At 34.9% G+C, this 18,896-nt stretch overlaps 1 protein-coding gene across 3 annotated transcripts in view; it reads left to right on the forward strand.

Moving 5' to 3' along the window:
• Nucleotides 1–685: 685 nt before the first annotated feature.
• Nucleotides 686–18,896, forward strand: part of LOC110446855 — a 45,513-nt gene continuing 27,302 nt past the window's right edge. For 2 of the 3 annotated variants that reach the window (XM_021492179.1, XM_021492180.1), the window contains exons 1-2: nt 4,640–5,095; nt 15,882–16,085. In XM_021492179.1, the coding sequence (XP_021347854.1) occupies nt 15,938–16,085 (148 nt within the window). In that variant the 5' untranslated portion in view covers nt 4,640–5,095; nt 15,882–15,937. Of the gene's footprint in view, nt 755–4,639; nt 5,096–15,881; nt 16,086–18,896 lie in introns of those variants that run through there. The other variant, XM_021492178.1, reaches the window with a different exon arrangement.

Consider the following 18,896-nt stretch of genomic DNA (forward strand, 5'->3'; position numbering starts at 1 on the left):
CACTTCGGGAATTTCGCAGCTTTCACGATCTACACCTGTATCAACTAGACAAATTAAAAAAAGTCGCTAAAATTACCCGCGAAAATAAAGGATCCATCGTTATGCGTTGGTAAGCAGTAATACGGCTACATATACATGACTAATTAACATATGTCCTCAGTGAAAGTATTTAAATGGTGGATTTGTATCGGGTGACAAAGATATTGATCTGACTTTCTAGTGAAAGGGTTATATGGGTGAATATGACGCTGATAAATGACAGATATAGTTGAGATATGGTAAATAATTCACATCTAAATACTGAACAACATCCCCTAACCCCGATGTAGACCGTGTTAATGGAATCCACGTCACATCAGATTTCAATATCTGTCAAAATTCTTTTCACAAATTTATGAGTGTGAAAGTAATATTTAACAAATACCGCAGTATACTTTAATGATATACAGAGCGGGTAAGGTATTAATCGAAACCGTTCGAATAAAACATATTTAAATTTTAATAGATCAGGTTTAAATATTTTCATGCTCATTATTTTACAAAAGCCAACACACCCAGTCAATCTGATCAAAATGTCCCCTAGTGTACGTTATAGTAATATGGCCTACTGATTCAGTCCGTATTTTGTAATAAGATAAAAACGATTAAGATTAATTGGATTTCTAGAGTCAAATCGCCAAATGAACTTCGAACGTGTTTATCTTATTTAATAGGAAGCCGTTGGGATGTTTAAAACGTGTGAATTTGAAATATGGTAAGCTATTAAATTCTGTTTATTTAAATGCAATACAACTGTCTTTCACGTTTGTAAGGCAAATCATATTGTCGTTATTTGTTCCTTTTTTTTAAAACAAAAAGGTAACTGCATTGATTTCTCGTGTGTGGGTATAATGATTATTTTATGGGTACATACGTTAATATGTGCGGACATGTTCACTATACTATTTTATATTTGGGTATAAAGAAAACACAATTATTTCTCAGAATCTAAATATGAAATTGTAAATAAAGTAGGGTGTATAATCACAATTGTATTTTTTGTCTCGTGGTAGCAAAGCAATGCTCCAGATTGACGTAGATACATTTCAGTCTCGGTTACATCTGGTGTGATGTTTGTTATGAATGCAGATAACCCTGACATCAAGGATAATACGTCACAGGCATTAGCTCACTGACCGTACTTCACTGATCTTACTTCATGACTTTACTTCACTGATCTTACTTCGTGACTTTACTTCACTGATCTTATTTCATGACCTTACTTCACTGATCTTACTTCATGACCTTACTTCACTGATCTTACTTCATGACCTTACTTCACTGATCTTACTTTATGACGTTACTTCACTGATCTTACTTCATGACCTTACTTCACTGATCTTACTTCATGACCTTACTTCACTGATCTTACTTACTTCATGACGTTACTTCACTGATCTTACTTCATGACGTTACTTCACTGATCTTACTTCACTGATCTTAATTCATGACCTTACTTCATGACCTTACTTCACTGATCTTACTTCATGACCTTACTTCACTGATCTTACTTCATGACGTTACTTCACTGATCTTACTTCATGCCCTTACTTCACTGATCTTAATTCATGACGTTACTTCACTGATCTTACTTCACTGATCTTAATTCATGACCTTACTTCATGACCTTCCTTCACTGATCTTAATTCATGACCTTACTTCACTGATCTTAATTCATGACGTTACTTCACTGATCTTACTTCACTGATCTTAATTCATGATCTTACTTCATTACCTTACTTCACTGATCTTACTTCATGACATTACTTCACTGATCTTACTTCATGACATTACTTCACTGATCTTACTTCACTGATCTTAATTCATGACCTTACTTCATGACCTTACTTCACTGATCTTACTCCACTGATCTTACTTCATTACCTTACTTCACTGATCTTACTTCATGACGTTACTTCATTGATCTTACTTCATGACCTTACTTCATGACTTTACTTCACAGATCTTTTACTTCATGACCTTACTTCACTGATCTTACTTCATTACTTTACTTCACTGATCTTACTTCATTACTTTACTTCACTGATCTTACTTCATGACGTTACTTCACTGATCTTTCTTCATGACTTTACTTCACTGATCTTACTTCATGACTTTACTTTACTGATCTTACTTCATGACTTTACTTCACTGATCTTAATTCATGACCTTACTTCATGACCTTACTTCACTGATCTTAATTCATGACTTTACTTCACAGATCTTACTTCATGACCTTACTTCATTGATCTTACTTCATGGCCTTACTTCATGACCTTACTTCACTGATCTTAATTCATGACTTTACTTCACAGATCTTACTTCATGACCTTACTTCATTGATCTTACTTTATGGCCTTACTTCATGACCTTACTTCACTGATCTTAATTCATGACTTTACTTCACAGATCTTACTTCATGACCTTACTTCATTGATCTTACTTCATGGCCTTACTTCCTGACCTTACTTCACTGATCTTACTTCATGACCTTACTTCATTGATCTTACTTCATGGCCTTACTTCATGACCTTACTTCACTTATCTTACTTCATGACCTTACTTCTCTGATCCTATTTCATGTCGTTACTTTATGACCTTTCTTCACTGATCTTACTTCATGACGTTACTTCGCTGATCTTCATCATGACGTTACTTCGTGACTTTACTTCACTGACCTTACTTTGGTGATCTTACTTTAGTGATCTTACTTTATGGGCATACTTCATTGGCCTTGGTTTTCAGGCCTTACACTTACGGGCCATATATGACGTGGCTTTTTGTATCTTACTTCCATAGCACGTTATAAATATCATAGTTGACAAAGGGACCAATCGGTCTTGAAACGTTGCAGCACGTTTAAAACGTATTTTTGATGAATCTTTTAAAAGAAAAAGTTTACATTTTTCAAATTGGGAAATATCTCTAGAACTCGGCGGGTGCCCACCTTAAAAAGGTCTTACATAGATATATGTAAATCTTAGAGTGGCCTTTTATATGTTTGAAATTACCCCGTCACGCATATCTCCTTTAACTTTCAAATAGTCACAAAGGCCCAGTAAACAATGTAGTTTGTATACATATAAACAGGACGAGAATGGCTGAGTGTTTCAGGACCATTTAGAACTACTTACACGTATAACCGTTAATTGTTATCAACACAATTATAATATGCCAGCACACACTAAAGGGTGACATACTAGCGAACGTGTCCCCTTAAGCTCCCATCAGTGGGTGTGATATTAGCCCCGGCGAGGACCTTTAAATCTCCAATATAACCTAACCTTACAACTCCAAACACTAAAGCATGTCCATTGTACCATTTCACGAAGGCAATCGCATAGGATAACATTTCGATTCAAACTCATTTCCCTTTCTAATTGAACTTGCCAAATCGATCGCAGGAATCAAGTATAAAACATTACCGAACTAATATACATTTTATGAGTTTCTATCGAATGGGTTTTTCCATTCATACGCTTCCTCTGTGATAGAATCGTGGTCGAATTGGCTCACGGACCCCACCCCCTAGCCCGAAACTCTGGATACACCTCCCCCTGGTCAACAGATCATCCTAGAAATCATCTGTTTGCTGCTGTACAGTTTCCAAAAGTGTCAATGGACAACAGACCTCAACACTCCCAACCCCATCCCCAAAACACCACCACTCACAAAAAAGTATGGTACATGTACTACAGCGATTTGGTTGGTTTATCGTTGCGATTGGTCAATTTTCTATGTCTGGATCCAGTAAAATTGGAAACGTTCAAGAAATTAACCTTTCACCTGGCTACTTCCCCCCGTGGACACTTTAGTATTATCAGAAAGAAGTACAGATTTCTGTCCGATACTTAAATGTGTTTTTCATGGACACTGTGATCAGGTAGATATTTCACGGTACTTTTACCGTTGGGGGTACATGTACCTGCTTCTTCCAACTCTCACTACTCAAGTAGAATTGCACTGTTGGGGCAGGGGCTATACTATATTATATACACAAATATAGTTATAGAAAATTTAATTTTCGTTTCTATACAAGTTTTAAACAGCTTTCCAAGGAAAACCTACAATGAGATCGCTATCAAAGAAAACGAACTCTTCATATGCGGATATTAGTTACCTCAAACTCTTTTGAAAATTACTTTTTCCTGTAAACAAGAGGGAATCCGAGAACAACAGTACCTGTCGGATATATATTTTAATCAACATACATAGATGATGACAGCTTCAGACTTTACTACCGTATGAGCGTCTGTCCTACAGAGCAGCCTAATTCTTGTTATGTATACCAAGGTCCCGTAAATAATTAACTCGACAGTGTTGTAAATAACGTAGAATAGTGCTACAAACACGATGGGATGATTTCACGATATTCATTAAGATTGTAGGGAAATCTAGATTTTTTTTTTATATAAAACGTAAACTTTATTCATTTTATAAAAAATATGAAATAAGATTGTTCAATTGATTTAATCGCTCCTGTTGGCCTGTATTTTAAACGGTGTATATAAATATTAACACATAGAGTGGATAGACTGTATCCATCGCTCATCCCGTGAATACACGTGTGTATCAACCAATGGTCGTGAAGTACTTCAGTCATAACATTAACCAGGGTGCAAGTACTGAACGGAACGGCTATAATCTTAATATATTGATACTGACGCTCGTTTCAATCAAAATCGCTATGACCAGACGCAGCAGACGTTTTAAAATCCATAAGGGGAATACAGATACTCAAAATACACATTGATTGTCCGTCTCTGTGGTTACAGAAATAGCTGACCGTTACTATATAGATAGAGGTGGTGTGGTGTAACAGACAAAGACGTGCTTCTGGGCGTAATTCTTGTGTTATGTATAAGGAAACAGTGTAGTTAACGATATTGAAAATTTCTCTTATATTGCTATTCCAGCATCGGTTATAGATTTACCTGTACGATGCGGTTGGAGACGTGCTGTGTGCACTGATACACTTTTCAGCTGGTCAATATCATACCAGTTGTACAGTGCCATTAGAAACCCAGGGCAGTCCAGGGATTTAACACACAGACAGGTAAGTTATTTTTTTTATAACGAAAATTGTTGATCATGTGTGATCATATGTGGCATTTTTACATGTAAGTCATACAGCACACGACACCATCGTTTTCTTTAATACATTTTTGTATATTTTTATTATTATTACTGGAGAGATGTTCGAATATTTGTTATTGGTAATTTGTAACATTGGTCTTTGTTTATTGGTTATTGGCGTAAGTTCATATCTAGTAGCTATAACGGTGTTGGTGTACAGCTATGCTACCAGTAGTCCAGACAAATTATTCTATTAGTCTTATTGCCATTTATTTCTTAATTGAGTATCATACATATGTAGTTTTAATAATATTATTAGGTGTTATAATATACTTAGATATATAGCAAATATCATTGCGTGGTGTTGTTTAGTATGGTTACGGTGAAACATTCATATTATTGATAATGGTCTATATGGTTACTATTATTGAAAATTTAAAAAAAAAAAAAAAAAAAATACATGTTGATGATAATTATCTTCGTTTGTAGTCTAAGGTCCATGTATTGTTCCTATATCCACGCATTTCTATCAGTAAATTATTTTGTTTATTTTCAAAAAAGATATATTTGCACGGTTAAATAAATGGGTTAGCTTTACATGGCAGGAAACAATAACTAAAATCAAGAAATACTACAAAGCTGATGATTACAAGACCAAAATTAAAACTCTACACAAATTCGCACTTTTTTCTTTCTAAATTAACGCAAACGTAGCATTTTTTACGATATATGAACGAATTTATTTCAATAACCAAAACAATTGTTTATATATACAGGAATATTGATCAACATTAAAGTCAATGAAAACACTCATTAACCTATCCAAACATCTTTGATTGTTAAAGTAAGCCACAAAGATCGGTAACCTAAAATTTAGATCGGGATTAGCTGAAGTCATTAAACTTTGGGGGACAACAATGGCGATGTGTGATCTAAGTGTCACTGTAAGGATCATATTCTACGAGAGACAAACATCAAACCTATTCTTCTGATGGAAAGATCTAGTGTAGCAAGCCTACATGTAGACTGGGGATAATTAAAATGTATCGCATTGCATGGCCGTAGTAAATGACAATGGTTAGGCCCAATACGAATAGGCGGTTTTCTGCTGTGTTGTTTTTCCCCCGCAGACACAGAAGAGACCAGTTGATACCAGTTGTCCACAGTTTAACTTTTATGACCTCTATCGGGGTTTTTTTCCTACCCTTTTTGACCTATGGTTAGGCCGTTAAGGAATAATGTGACGGGCACAGGTGTTATGCTGCGATGTCCAGGGAGATGACACTGTAAATGGTTCGTCAGTCACTATCATCTGTGGACACGTCTTCCTGTGACCTCCGTTGTTGTGAACACGTAAAGCCATTTATCCGTCCGTCAATTTATTCATTTATCCATCCGTCCGTCCGTCAATTTATTCATTTTTCCATGTATCTGTTCGTTAAGTTATTTATTTATCCTCCCGTCCGTCAATTTATTCATTTATCCCTCCATCCGTCCGTCAATTTATTCATTTATCCCTCCATCTGTCCGTCAATTTATTTATTTTCCCCTCTGTTCGTCCGTCGATTTATTCATTTGTCCATGTATCCGTCTATCAATTTTATTATTTATCCATCCATCCGTCCGTCCGTTAATTTATTCATTAATCCCTCCATTTGTCCGTCAATTTATTCATTTATCCCTCAATCTGACCGTCAATTTTTTCATTTATCCATCCGTCCGCCCGTCATTTATTCATTTATCCATGTATCCGTCTGTCCGTCATGTATTCATTTATCCGTGCGTCAATTGTTTCATTTATCCATGTATCCGTCTATCAATTTATTTATTTATCTATCCGTCTGTCCGTTAACTTATAAATTAATCCCTCAATCTGTCCATCAATTTATACCTTTATCCCTCCATCTGACCGTTAATTTATTCATTTATCCAAGCATTCGTCCGTCAATTTATTCATTTATACCATCATCCGTCTGTCCATTTATTTATCCCTCCAGCTATCTGCTTATCGACATATCAATCGTTCTATAAATTGTGTTTTTTCAAGCTACATAGAGTTCGTTAGTTGGCTCACTTTAGGTAAGTGGTGTTTAATTTGATGACGTCTTTGTTTACAATTTAACGATGATTATTGTTTTGATTATACTTTAGGGAATAAAAGCAATTATTCAAAATACCTCTGCAGCTAAAGATAGAATCTTTGAAATCATTGCTTCATTACGTAGAACGGTGTTGGCAGGAGATCAGAACATGAAGAAGACGAGTGAAATAAAACGTCCAGTGGAAATAAGTTTTACTTGATCAAATAGCGCATTTTTATTTGACATTGTTGAGATTCGGAGGCGACGACCGGAACGCGTCGATCGTGTCGGTAACAAAGCGCTGGCTTACAAAGCAACACTACATATACTACAAATGTAGATAGAGGCAGACGTGTGTATCTGTATAATGATCCAAACTCGTTATTTAAATTCTTCTGTTGTTCAGATTGTTCAGAGGGAACCTATCATACAAGTATGTAAATAAGCATCATAATATTCGTATATAATACATTTTCAATAGAATAAAATATACAAAGATCAGAGTAGAAAAACAAATTTAAAGAAATACCATTCATGTCGAACTATGAATAAGTCCTGTATGCTTGTTAGAATCTAGTTTTAGTTTTGTAATAGGCATACTTTAAAAAAAAATGAGAAAAATTAATACTGCTGACGACGATGTACCATGAAAAGAACGTACAGGTCATCATATGTTATGATATCATAAACAAGGGAAATTATCAAAAATAGTGAACGGGTTCATCAGCGACAAGCGTTTTTTATGCAAATAAATAAGATTTGTATTTTTTTCATTAAAAAAACGTTGTATGAATATATTCACTTTGTTGGCCGCCTCACTGTTAAATGCGACGAATGCTCTCCCCAAATAACTGATTAAACATAAACCATATTATATTCAAGTAAAATACCAGCCTTCCCAGCTAATAAACGTGGATGCGCCGCTCCACAACATGGATTATGTATCCTGTGTGCAGTTGACCATTGTACATGTATACCTAAATTAGAGAAGTTTAAATTAAGGTTGTAAATTAGAGAAGCTTTAATTAAGGGTTTTAACTATGTTTTTACCTATGTGATTTAATGCCAGCCACGATTATATACATGGCCACCATTTCTTATATATATCTTAGACTTATGGTGACCAACAATCACTAAAAATACGAAGTAGGGAATTAAGGAATTAAGGAAGCATCAATTACAAATGTGAACATTTTTACTATATCATATGATAATTTTGTTCATTTTAATAAAAACCATTGTCTATAATGGTCCGAAACATACCAGGAGAATAAATTCACCGGGAGAGATGACCACCTTATGACGTAAAACTAACTTCTTGAAATATAAAGAAAGGAAATAACGAATTTAAACTCTATAAAGTCGATGCAGATAATCGACTTTATTTAATGCGAATTCCTCAATATTGTATTGATTAATATATATGCTAATTGTATTGACTGTATTAAAATTGAATATCTATGAACTGTAAAGCGCTTTAGAGTGGCTTATTTTAGCTAGATTGGGCGCTTTATCAAATGTTGTATTTTTATTTGTATATTTATTAGATTTATATATTATGATACTTATAATGGGTGCTTGCGATGTATTGTGTAAATTCAAAGCGACATGCGTGTGTTATGTGTGAAATTTGATTCACTGTCGGTTACTTTAATGTTTACTTCTCACTAAAATGCCCGGATATTGCGCTATTTCGGTCGTAGCAATTTTTATCACTGGCTTTCCCAAAAGATGAAACTGACCACATTGGACGCTGGCTTCAGGTCATGCCATGATCAACTACGTAAATGTTCATTAGGAGTTATATATTTTCAGTATCTAATCGATTTTAAGGGTGTTATTTGACTAAATACCCCATTAAACATACAATGTACGTAGACATACAGCTACAGCACAGAGTGAAAAAGGGGGTGGAAGGTATAAATGAGTAAAACCCTTCATGAAGTTATAAATGAATATCCTTTGGCTACATCATATCATTAATTTCTTTAACTAGTATTCCATGCAAACTGTGCCAGAATAAATCTCAGTAAAAAGGTTACGACTTATCTCAGGGACTGTCTGTCTACCAGCTGAGTGAAGGTTTGTACCATGAGTATTACAAGAAATATTTTTAGGGTACATGATGCCTTCTTGTTTTCTTTTTTTTCTTTATGTGTGTATGTGTGTCTGTGGTTTTCTTTACTTTGTTTTTATATTACTTTAATATACGTGAATACATTGAATTTTAAATGTCAGAAATCAGTTGTTTCATATATATTCCAGTTACATGATATCAACGATATCACCGCATATTATAGTATTACTGTATAGAGTGATCGGTTGGCCAGTGGAAAGCGCACTCGCCTTTCACCAAGGTGACCAGGGTTCGACTGCCCGATCGGATTTGAAATGGTATTGGGTCACCTTCCCAAACCACGTGGGATTTCTCCAGGTGCTCCGGTGTCCTTCCACATTAAGACCCCTTATGCGCTACCATCCGTGTCAACTAGTGTGATTAATATTTGTTAAGAAACTTGTTTCACAATTGTTGTTAAATCTATAAAGTTTGATTTAAATTTAATCTATAGTACATTATCTAACTGTTTGTTGTCTGATTGTTGTCGATTTGAAATCCTTCGTGTTCAGGTTCAATTTCAGTTTAGTAAAACGTTGTTTTCACTCACACTATCAAAGTTACTTAGCTGTTGATACAAATACGTTTAGCCAAATAGTCGATCTTATAGTAAACGCATGTTACACTGCCACAGTACTGCATGCTTAAAACCCATGATAATGCCACAGCATTCCGCATAGAAACTCTGCTATCACGCCAAAATAATAAACAGTGAATCCCTTTTACAACGCCAGTTATCCACAGTGAAAAATGCTATAACGCTATATTTCTATGCCGTAAAATCTAGTATAATGCCACGGTAAATTATAAAATCCTATCAATACGCCACAGTGATACATCACAATAGCATATAATTATTTGAACTGGGCTTTCCTTTCGCGCCCGTGCTTACATTTGTCACCTGATGACTACATGTCTTCATTTCACAACAAGCTGTGCGTTTTCATCACTATAGTTCAAATCTAAGCTAAATATATGCTTTTACATCCTGATCAAGGTCAAAGTCATTAAATTAATAGGTTTCCACTACACACAAACGGCGAGGTTTGCCTTGTGCTAAACATGAAAACAGGTATGACATTATGGTGAACGTCCTGGCTATAAGATCAGATTGCTAAGACAGTATTGGCAAACCTCTGCTGTTATCACACATTCCTTTCAAAATAACGTTGACGTTACAGATATCGATTTTTAAATACACAATTGTGATCGCTTGATATCAATTCTGAATGTCGATGATAGTAACAAATATCGATTTCTTAATATGCAATTGTGATCAGTTAATAGCAATTTTTAATGCGGATGATGCTGTTTATATCAATGTATTGTTATTCAAAGTCATTGTTTAGACAGTCTGGCTAAAGAATGTGCATGCTCGTTATGTGAAAAGTCTTTCGCAAGTCACCCCAGGAAGGAAAGGATAGGATTCATTTATTAATAACTCGATATAGGGAATAACATCTCCTGTACATATGGTATATAATATAAAAAATATTAAATCCTAAAAAATTCAATACAAAATCAATACAAAATACTACTGCACATACAATGTACAGTATATGATAACGACAACGGATTTGTGTTATTTTAGATTAAGGAAACTAATTGGAAACAAAGTTAAAATTAAATCATATCACTTTTCTTAGGGGTAACTTAACGTAGTCATCTTAATTCCTGTCTGTTGCTTTTATTGCAGCCATGTCATGTCTGCTCATTAAATTACAACGTCACATTTGGTGTTTATACACGAACTATGACGCGAATACCACACATCATGTTAGTGTACTACATGCGTAACCCAGTAGTCACATGATGTCAAATATCTCGCAACCTTGTCTTATGTGTAGTGCAACAGCAACGAGGAATGCAGACTGGAAACGTCTTAGGAGAATCGCTCGTTGACACACAGACTTTTGTGTTTATGTAGTACATGTTGCATTTGAATTAATTGAACTTTGAACGTCTTAGGAGAATCGCTCGTTGACACACAGACTTTTGTGTTTATGTAGTGCATGTTGCATTTGAATTAATTCACTACGTCTGAGATTCATGTTAAAAATCACCTTTTTTGCTGTACTCTGTGAACGTCTAAAATAGATTATAATTAAATTCTGAAATACTTCAATAAGATTCATCAGTTTTAGAAATATGTAATATCAAAGTTTTACTTTATACACAAACAATGTACGTATTAAACGTGTCGCAACGATTCCAGATCGACCGGTGCCTTTTTCAAGCTGTATAAGTTCAGATATACACGAACTTTCAACTCATTTTCCTATTTACCAGCATACCAGCTTTCTTCTTCGTCGAAGAGAACCTTACTAGTCATTTTCAGCTCGTATATATCGAACAATAATTGGTTTTCTGTTACTGTGTCTCGGTCAGAAATCCCTCTACATGTGACACACAGTTGGTTGTATAGCCTTTTGTCCCGTGCCCAGGATTACCTACAGCGGAGTGTAGAGGGACTTTGTGTGATCCACCCATTCGACATGTCTAAGCTGTTTGTACATAGAGGTCGGGTATTGTTCGTTCTGATCGGTGTACCCGCAACAATCAATGACCTCTTGAGTGAACTCAAAATACCGGTTATGAAGGAAATCTCGAAATTAATAAACACAGCTTTTGATATCAATAACCCCAACCCTTGTGTATATTGGCATCTATGCATCTCAATTTGACTATTGACGGCTACACTCGTATAAAACGGCAATGAAATGGCTTTATCAATTACCCTGGTTTCCAGAAGTTTTCCTTTCAATGTTTTGCAATGATTGACAATCCACCATTGTTTATGTTATCAATTTAAACGTTTTAGAGTGATACCACTTTATATATTATGTAACGTCATGTCATTGATCTTCTTTGAACAATCTTACCTACACAAACACATGTAGATTTGGACAAATACTAAACGTAAGTATCCAACTATATGATTGTACGAGGCGATGCATTCGATGCAAGGCTGCATCACAGGGATTTGTGTCTCTTCGCTCTGCTTAAGGATTTAGAAACAAGAACAGGTGTGCTATACCAACTGCAACCGTTTTGATTTTCGCCTTCTCCGTTCGACAATTTTTGTGCAACCTGTATATTCTCTGTCTATCTTGAGACACCTACCATTCTACCTTGTTCAGTCAGTATAGCTTGTATTGAACATAACTTTAACTATAGAAATAATTCGGGTTCCCTTATGATACATAGAAGAGACAATGTACCACGATGACGATTAGGCAACTTAATATATAGTTGCACACAAAAACGGGTGTTAACCATTTGTTTTAATATCCAATGGTTAAGAAAAGACACGGAAACGTATTTCCGTTTAGGAATGGTAGTAAAAGGATAATCTAGAAAGGGTTAGCAATGTAATATTATGATTGGTTGTTTTGCTTTTAGTACACTCTTTTATTGATACAAAGTGGTTGTTTCTCCATTTTAACCATTTCACTGTTCGCCACGTGGGCGAATGTACAAATATATATAACGGTTCTACTATGTGAATGACGAAATGAACACTGGACGAATATGGAATTCACAAGTGAAGTGGGAATATTTCACTAGACCAGAGTACCTCGTTATACAATAGCATACATCTCGATGAACAACATGGTATACAGCTTTGTAGAATATCCAAATATATTTAAAGTAATGTTTGACAATGTATTGTACATTTGTTCAAATTATGGATGTGTTTTGGTGGATTCATAGATATATTACACATGTCCATAAGGACCGCTAAAGAGAGATAGTAAAATCGGTCTGAATAAACAAGGGGTTTTATACACAGTGTGTTCCGCTATAGAAAGCACTATCTAAGATATTTTGAAGACAGCCTGTCGATATATACTGCTGTTCTCTACATAAATCCGGTCTTTATAGAAAGGTTTTATTGTTAATTTCAAAGTTATGTTTGTCATTCACCGACGTCATACAGTTTAAGTTGTGTAGCAAAAAATTGACAAATTCTGTACGGCGGTAGGTCATTGGTAATGCACTTGAACCGGTGTCCTATCCAGTATGCGTAAAGCTAGATTATATGTCAGATCAATAGGCTGAACTTTTAATCCTTATTTGTTAAATTCAGTGTAAATAAATCAAAAACAACCCAGCACTTATCAGGCTATAGTGTAGCTGACCATAGTGTGCTAATCAATGCTGGACAGAGGGGTCTGCTACAGCAGTATTCCACGGGAGTCTAATCTACCTACCACCACCATGTTATCTATAAAGAGCAGACGGAGTTCCACTTCACACGAAGGTTGTACATCCTAGCGTTTGGCCTGCACGGTTCATTCAATGTCGGTTCCACAAGTTTTATGTATAATTTGCTTTCTGAGTAATCTAAACCCGTTATTGATTGGTTTGTAAAAGTAGCCTGCATATCACTTTGTATGTGTATATCAACGTGAACATTTAATTTTTAGTTTGGTTTAGATTTATTGTCAACATCTTAATTACGTTCCCTCCATGCAAAGATATTGTTTAATACTGTGTTATATGCAATTCTGTAGTGATAGCATTTGTAATTTGAATTCAAGGAAAGTTATGATACAAATTCTATCATATTATATGAATCATTCTTGCAAGTCCGTATGGTAGCACGAATCGGGTTTAATGTGGAATGAAAGTTGACAATACATGTTTGTATAGCAATAGCTTGCGTAAGGTACACACTATTTTAATTGTCACGAGTATAAGTGTGATAAGATAGAGAAACTGTAGAATTCCAGAAATTTTATTTTTGGTTTGCTATAGGATTGTATGGCAGGTAAAGGGGACGGTTGGAGAATAGGAAGATTGTGTTCCTTGATTCAAAAGGCAGAACCGAATTGGTTGTCCAAACGCTTAGTGAACGAAATGAACTTTTGCAGATCTGCAATATTGCTTCTTTAAGATTTAACGTCTTCGCAACCACTAAGAATAAGGTCATATAAGAACAGATGACTATGATGACATCGTCAAAAAGGGCAGGAAAGTGAATAAAAGACATATTAAAGTCTTGCAATAGGGACAGCAGATCAATTTCGGTCTCAATAATGTCATCTAAAGAGAAGACACCAAATTAAGTCCCCAATTCTTTTGGGATCATGTTTCATTTAACGACATGCAGCGTGATACATTAGGTCTAATCTTGTGCAGGAGTGCGATCTGCAATTACAGATATTTTGTTCGTTTGTTAGGTCGTTGTCACTAAAATTAGATGAATTGTTTATGGTTTGATATATAAGTGGAAGTCGGGTTAATATGTGCTCCTTTAAAGGTCAATATTGGACTCTGTAAACGGAAACGTTCACAACCTTCTATAGGAATACCACAATCGCACAAAGATCGAGAGCTTTGTCTGTTCCCTAGCCTGTTGTCAAGAATGCTGATGTTTCTGCGCCCTAAGAAACGTTTTCGTTAAAATGAGTGTTGCTTGTGTTCATTTTCAGTTGAGTTTTGAATTTTTATGGCTTGTGTTTCATTAATATTGCTTTATAGTTTGTTCCATGCGTCAGATGAATTGTACACGTACACTTATGTGGATATTTGTGATGTGAGACACGTCAACACAACATTGGAGAAATTGAAGTATCAATGGCCACGTGCTTAAAATAGTTACACTGTAAACATGATGTGTTTACAAAACAACTTTAATATTGTTTATAGAATCATTGTATTATTAGCACATTTCAAAACGATAAATGTGACATGATAGCTATAAGAACGAACATGTTCTTTGTTCGATTGCATATTTATGCTATCCTCTCATTCATGTCTTTATTTTCGCTATTTTGATACACAATAAGAGATTCAGATTTGTATGCAAGGTCCTAATTTATATAAATATTAAATCTGTTCCAGTCTGCTTTTCTTTTGTATCGATGTAGACTTTTAAAGAAAGATTGCATTTATCCTATTAATTTGCTAACATGGATTAACGAGAGATGTGATATAGGTGTAAATGCACACTTATACAGACGAATGTGTTACACGTAACGGCAAAGCTGATACGATAGCTTTTAGAGGAGACACTGAGTATTACTGTCTCGACGATAAAGGGCCCCTGTTGTTCTTACAACAGCGACGTTCCATAACCATAAATCTTGGCTTAAGTCGGACACATCCCACTTCAAACTGAAATATGTTATTCAGCTGACATATATTTCTTAACGTTGAAACTGTGACAAATGGTTTTACAAGAGAACTGACGTAACGGAACTGATATAAACAGATTTTAGTTTTGATATTTACAATGCCATCATCAAACCATGCTTTTGACAAAGTGGACTTCTACTACATATTGAAACTGAGCTTAGATACATACCCGTTGTGTTTACATCAGTTCTGCTTCCATTTGCCTTTGTGGACTACTACTTCAGTTATACATATATTAATATATTGTTTTAAGCCGAACTCAATCTTGTATTTACACAACATCACGTAAATAGCAGACCTCGTGGGAGAAGTCACTATGTATTGATGCTGGACCGACAAGAAAAGCTTTAATTAACGGTATATTATGAATATTCAATCTGGTTCCACTTCATCCGTCAGAATGAGAAAGTTCTCTTTGTATTCAGGGGTGGACATTTCCCATTTACCGGACAGCGCCATCCAAACCAATTCTACGTCAAAGATGCCGTCTGGTGACATGGCTTCCCACATCTATGATCAGGTTATCGCCATTATCAACAAGAACCCGAAGGACCGCACGGAGGCAGAAATAGGACGAATATTACCATGGTTCCGCAAGAAATCAGATTTATTCAAACCTCTAAAGAATGGTAAGATTTTTTTTCTCTTGTCGTTATTTGAATTATCAATAAAAATATTTAATGATTTGTATGTATTTAGTTGTAGACTCGTATTAGAACTGTGTGTTCCTATTAATCTATCTCCTGGGGGGTTAAGGTAAACAAATATAATGTAAACATCTCTTTAGTAATTCACTTTGTGAATCACTGTTTTATTGAACATGAAAAAGAAAAACATTAAAACAATTTCCCATTCCTTTTTTGAATTTAGTACTTTATTTTGTTCTTATCTGATGATCCATCTATTTAATATTGATTTTAAACAATGAGTTTTATTCCGCTGAATACATACTGCTGAGGAATATTGTACACTTGGTAAATGTCGCCATAATATCATTATTATGATTCGCAGTAAAGAGATCCGCAAATCCAACGAAAAGGGGAAATTTGTAAGCAAGAAAAATTCACATCTGATAATACAGGAATAAAAAAAAAAACATAGCGGATTTATGTGTTCTACCGTGTTAACCTGTTTTAAAGTAATTACTGTGTGTGTTTGTATAGCTCTCCCTAGCGTTAATTATTATACAACGTAATCCACGTATCTGGTGGAATAAGAGAAAGATAGGATGTATTAGCGTTTTCATTGAATAACTCGACGAGAATAGCATATCAAATTTCCAATAATTAATCTCCTAAAAACCAAGTGTATGATAAAGGTGGAATCGACAGGTGTTGAAATCGTTTATGTTTTATGTATGATCAAGTGGCACCTGTAATCACGTGCTGGGACATCTCAGATATGTTCATTTGTGATAACGATACTATTATAATCACGTGCTGGGACATCTCAGATATTTTCATTTGTGATAACGATACTATTATAATCACGTGCTTGGCCATCTTCGATATTGTCATGTGTAATTAGTTAAAACCCGCCAACCAACAAATACTGGCACATATTTGATACTTTCATGAAGGTATTTATTTGTATCTGATCATGGCCATTTCAATGGTTTATTTTTCATTGTCTCCTGTTTGTTTTTCACTCAACAAATACATTCTGTAAGTGAATATTTCTGTTTGAACATGTCGGTATGGCAAACTGAATGCCATATAATTGTTTTGACAGTCTTTTTATTTCACTGCTGATTATTGGTCAATTGATCCTACGTAAACATAATTACTATTCCGTGTCAAATGTAACCCGAAAAGATCCATTTCCGACATTTGCATAGCATCCATTGTGTCGTTTGCGTATTATTATACGATTAAGGTGAATGAAATGAACTGATTAAAATGTATATCGGTGAAATTTCATGTAAATGGGATCTATATATACAACAGTTGTATATTTTAACCGATAATACAACGCATAGCTATCATTGATTATTCAAACTGACACTGTTACTTTATGAATATATACATATGCATGTCGTAGAGAAATACATCACGTTAAGAAACTCCTATTATTTTATGATATAATGCGTTTTTTCGAACAGTGACCAAAGACTATGATACTAAGAATTTTACACAGAAGACAAATTTGTTTCTTGTGCATATTTATAATATCAATAAGTGAACGAAATACTATAACTTCATCGAGATAAGTCTAATATCGTTAATTAGGTAAAATGTACTCGTTAAATGGAAATTTCCGTTGACCTAATTTGATACAGACACCGCCCAATGATCGCATAATCAACTTTGACTTGTGTGTGACACGAGAGAATCCAATTTTTATTAGCGGACTTCTGTTGCTCATTAACAACATATACACAGAGTATATTACTAAAGAAATATACGTCGTTAATGATATTAATAAAATATAAGCTTCTAGTTATTCGTGATTTGGTTCAGTACTTACCCGGTAACCATAGCGTCCGGATAGATTTTTTAACATATACAATACCATATCGGAAAATAGGCCTTGAAGATTCACCCGGCTATAAAGAATAAAGAATCCTGTCATAATTAAAATCGCAATCGTAGAGTAACCAAGGAAGAAATGTTAACGATCTAAAAGCTGTTCGATTCTATTCATATGCAAACACCACTGTTATGTGTTTCTCTATCGAATTCAAATCGTTCAACTACTACTACAATTACACTACATTACGTACTACTCCTATTACATGTACAAACACTTTTACTACTCCTCCTCCTCCTCCTCCTACTACTACTACTACTACTACTACTACTACATTTGTACTACTATTACTTTAACTAACGCTACTTCTACTACTACCTCTACTATTACTCCTCCTCCTCCTCCTCCTACTACTACTACTACTATACTACTACTACATTTGTACTGCTACTACTTTAACTAACGCTACTTCTACTATTACTCCTCCTCCTACTACTACTACTACTACTACTACTACTATACTACTACTACATTTGTACTGCTACTACTTTAACTAACGCTACTTCTACTACTACCTCTACTATTACTCCTCCTCCTCCTCCTACTACTACTACTACTACTACTACTACTACTACTACTACTACTACTACTACATTTGTACTGCTACTACTTTAACTACTACTACGACTACTACTACTACTACTACTACTACTACTACTACTACTACTACTACTACTACTACCTACTACTACTACTACTACTACTACTACTACTACTACTACTACTACTACTACTACTACTACAACTACCACTACCACTACCACTACCACTACTACTACTACTACTACTACTACTACTACTACTTCTACTACTACCACCACTACTACTACTACCACTACTACTACTACTACTACTACTACTACTACTACTACTACTACTACTACTACTACTACTACTACTACTACTACTAC

Source organism: Mizuhopecten yessoensis, unplaced genomic scaffold (assembly GCF_002113885.1).
Source record: "Mizuhopecten yessoensis strain PY_sf001 unplaced genomic scaffold, ASM211388v2 scaffold3023, whole genome shotgun sequence".
Taxonomy (NCBI): Eukaryota; Metazoa; Mollusca; class Bivalvia; order Pectinida; family Pectinidae; genus Mizuhopecten; species Mizuhopecten yessoensis.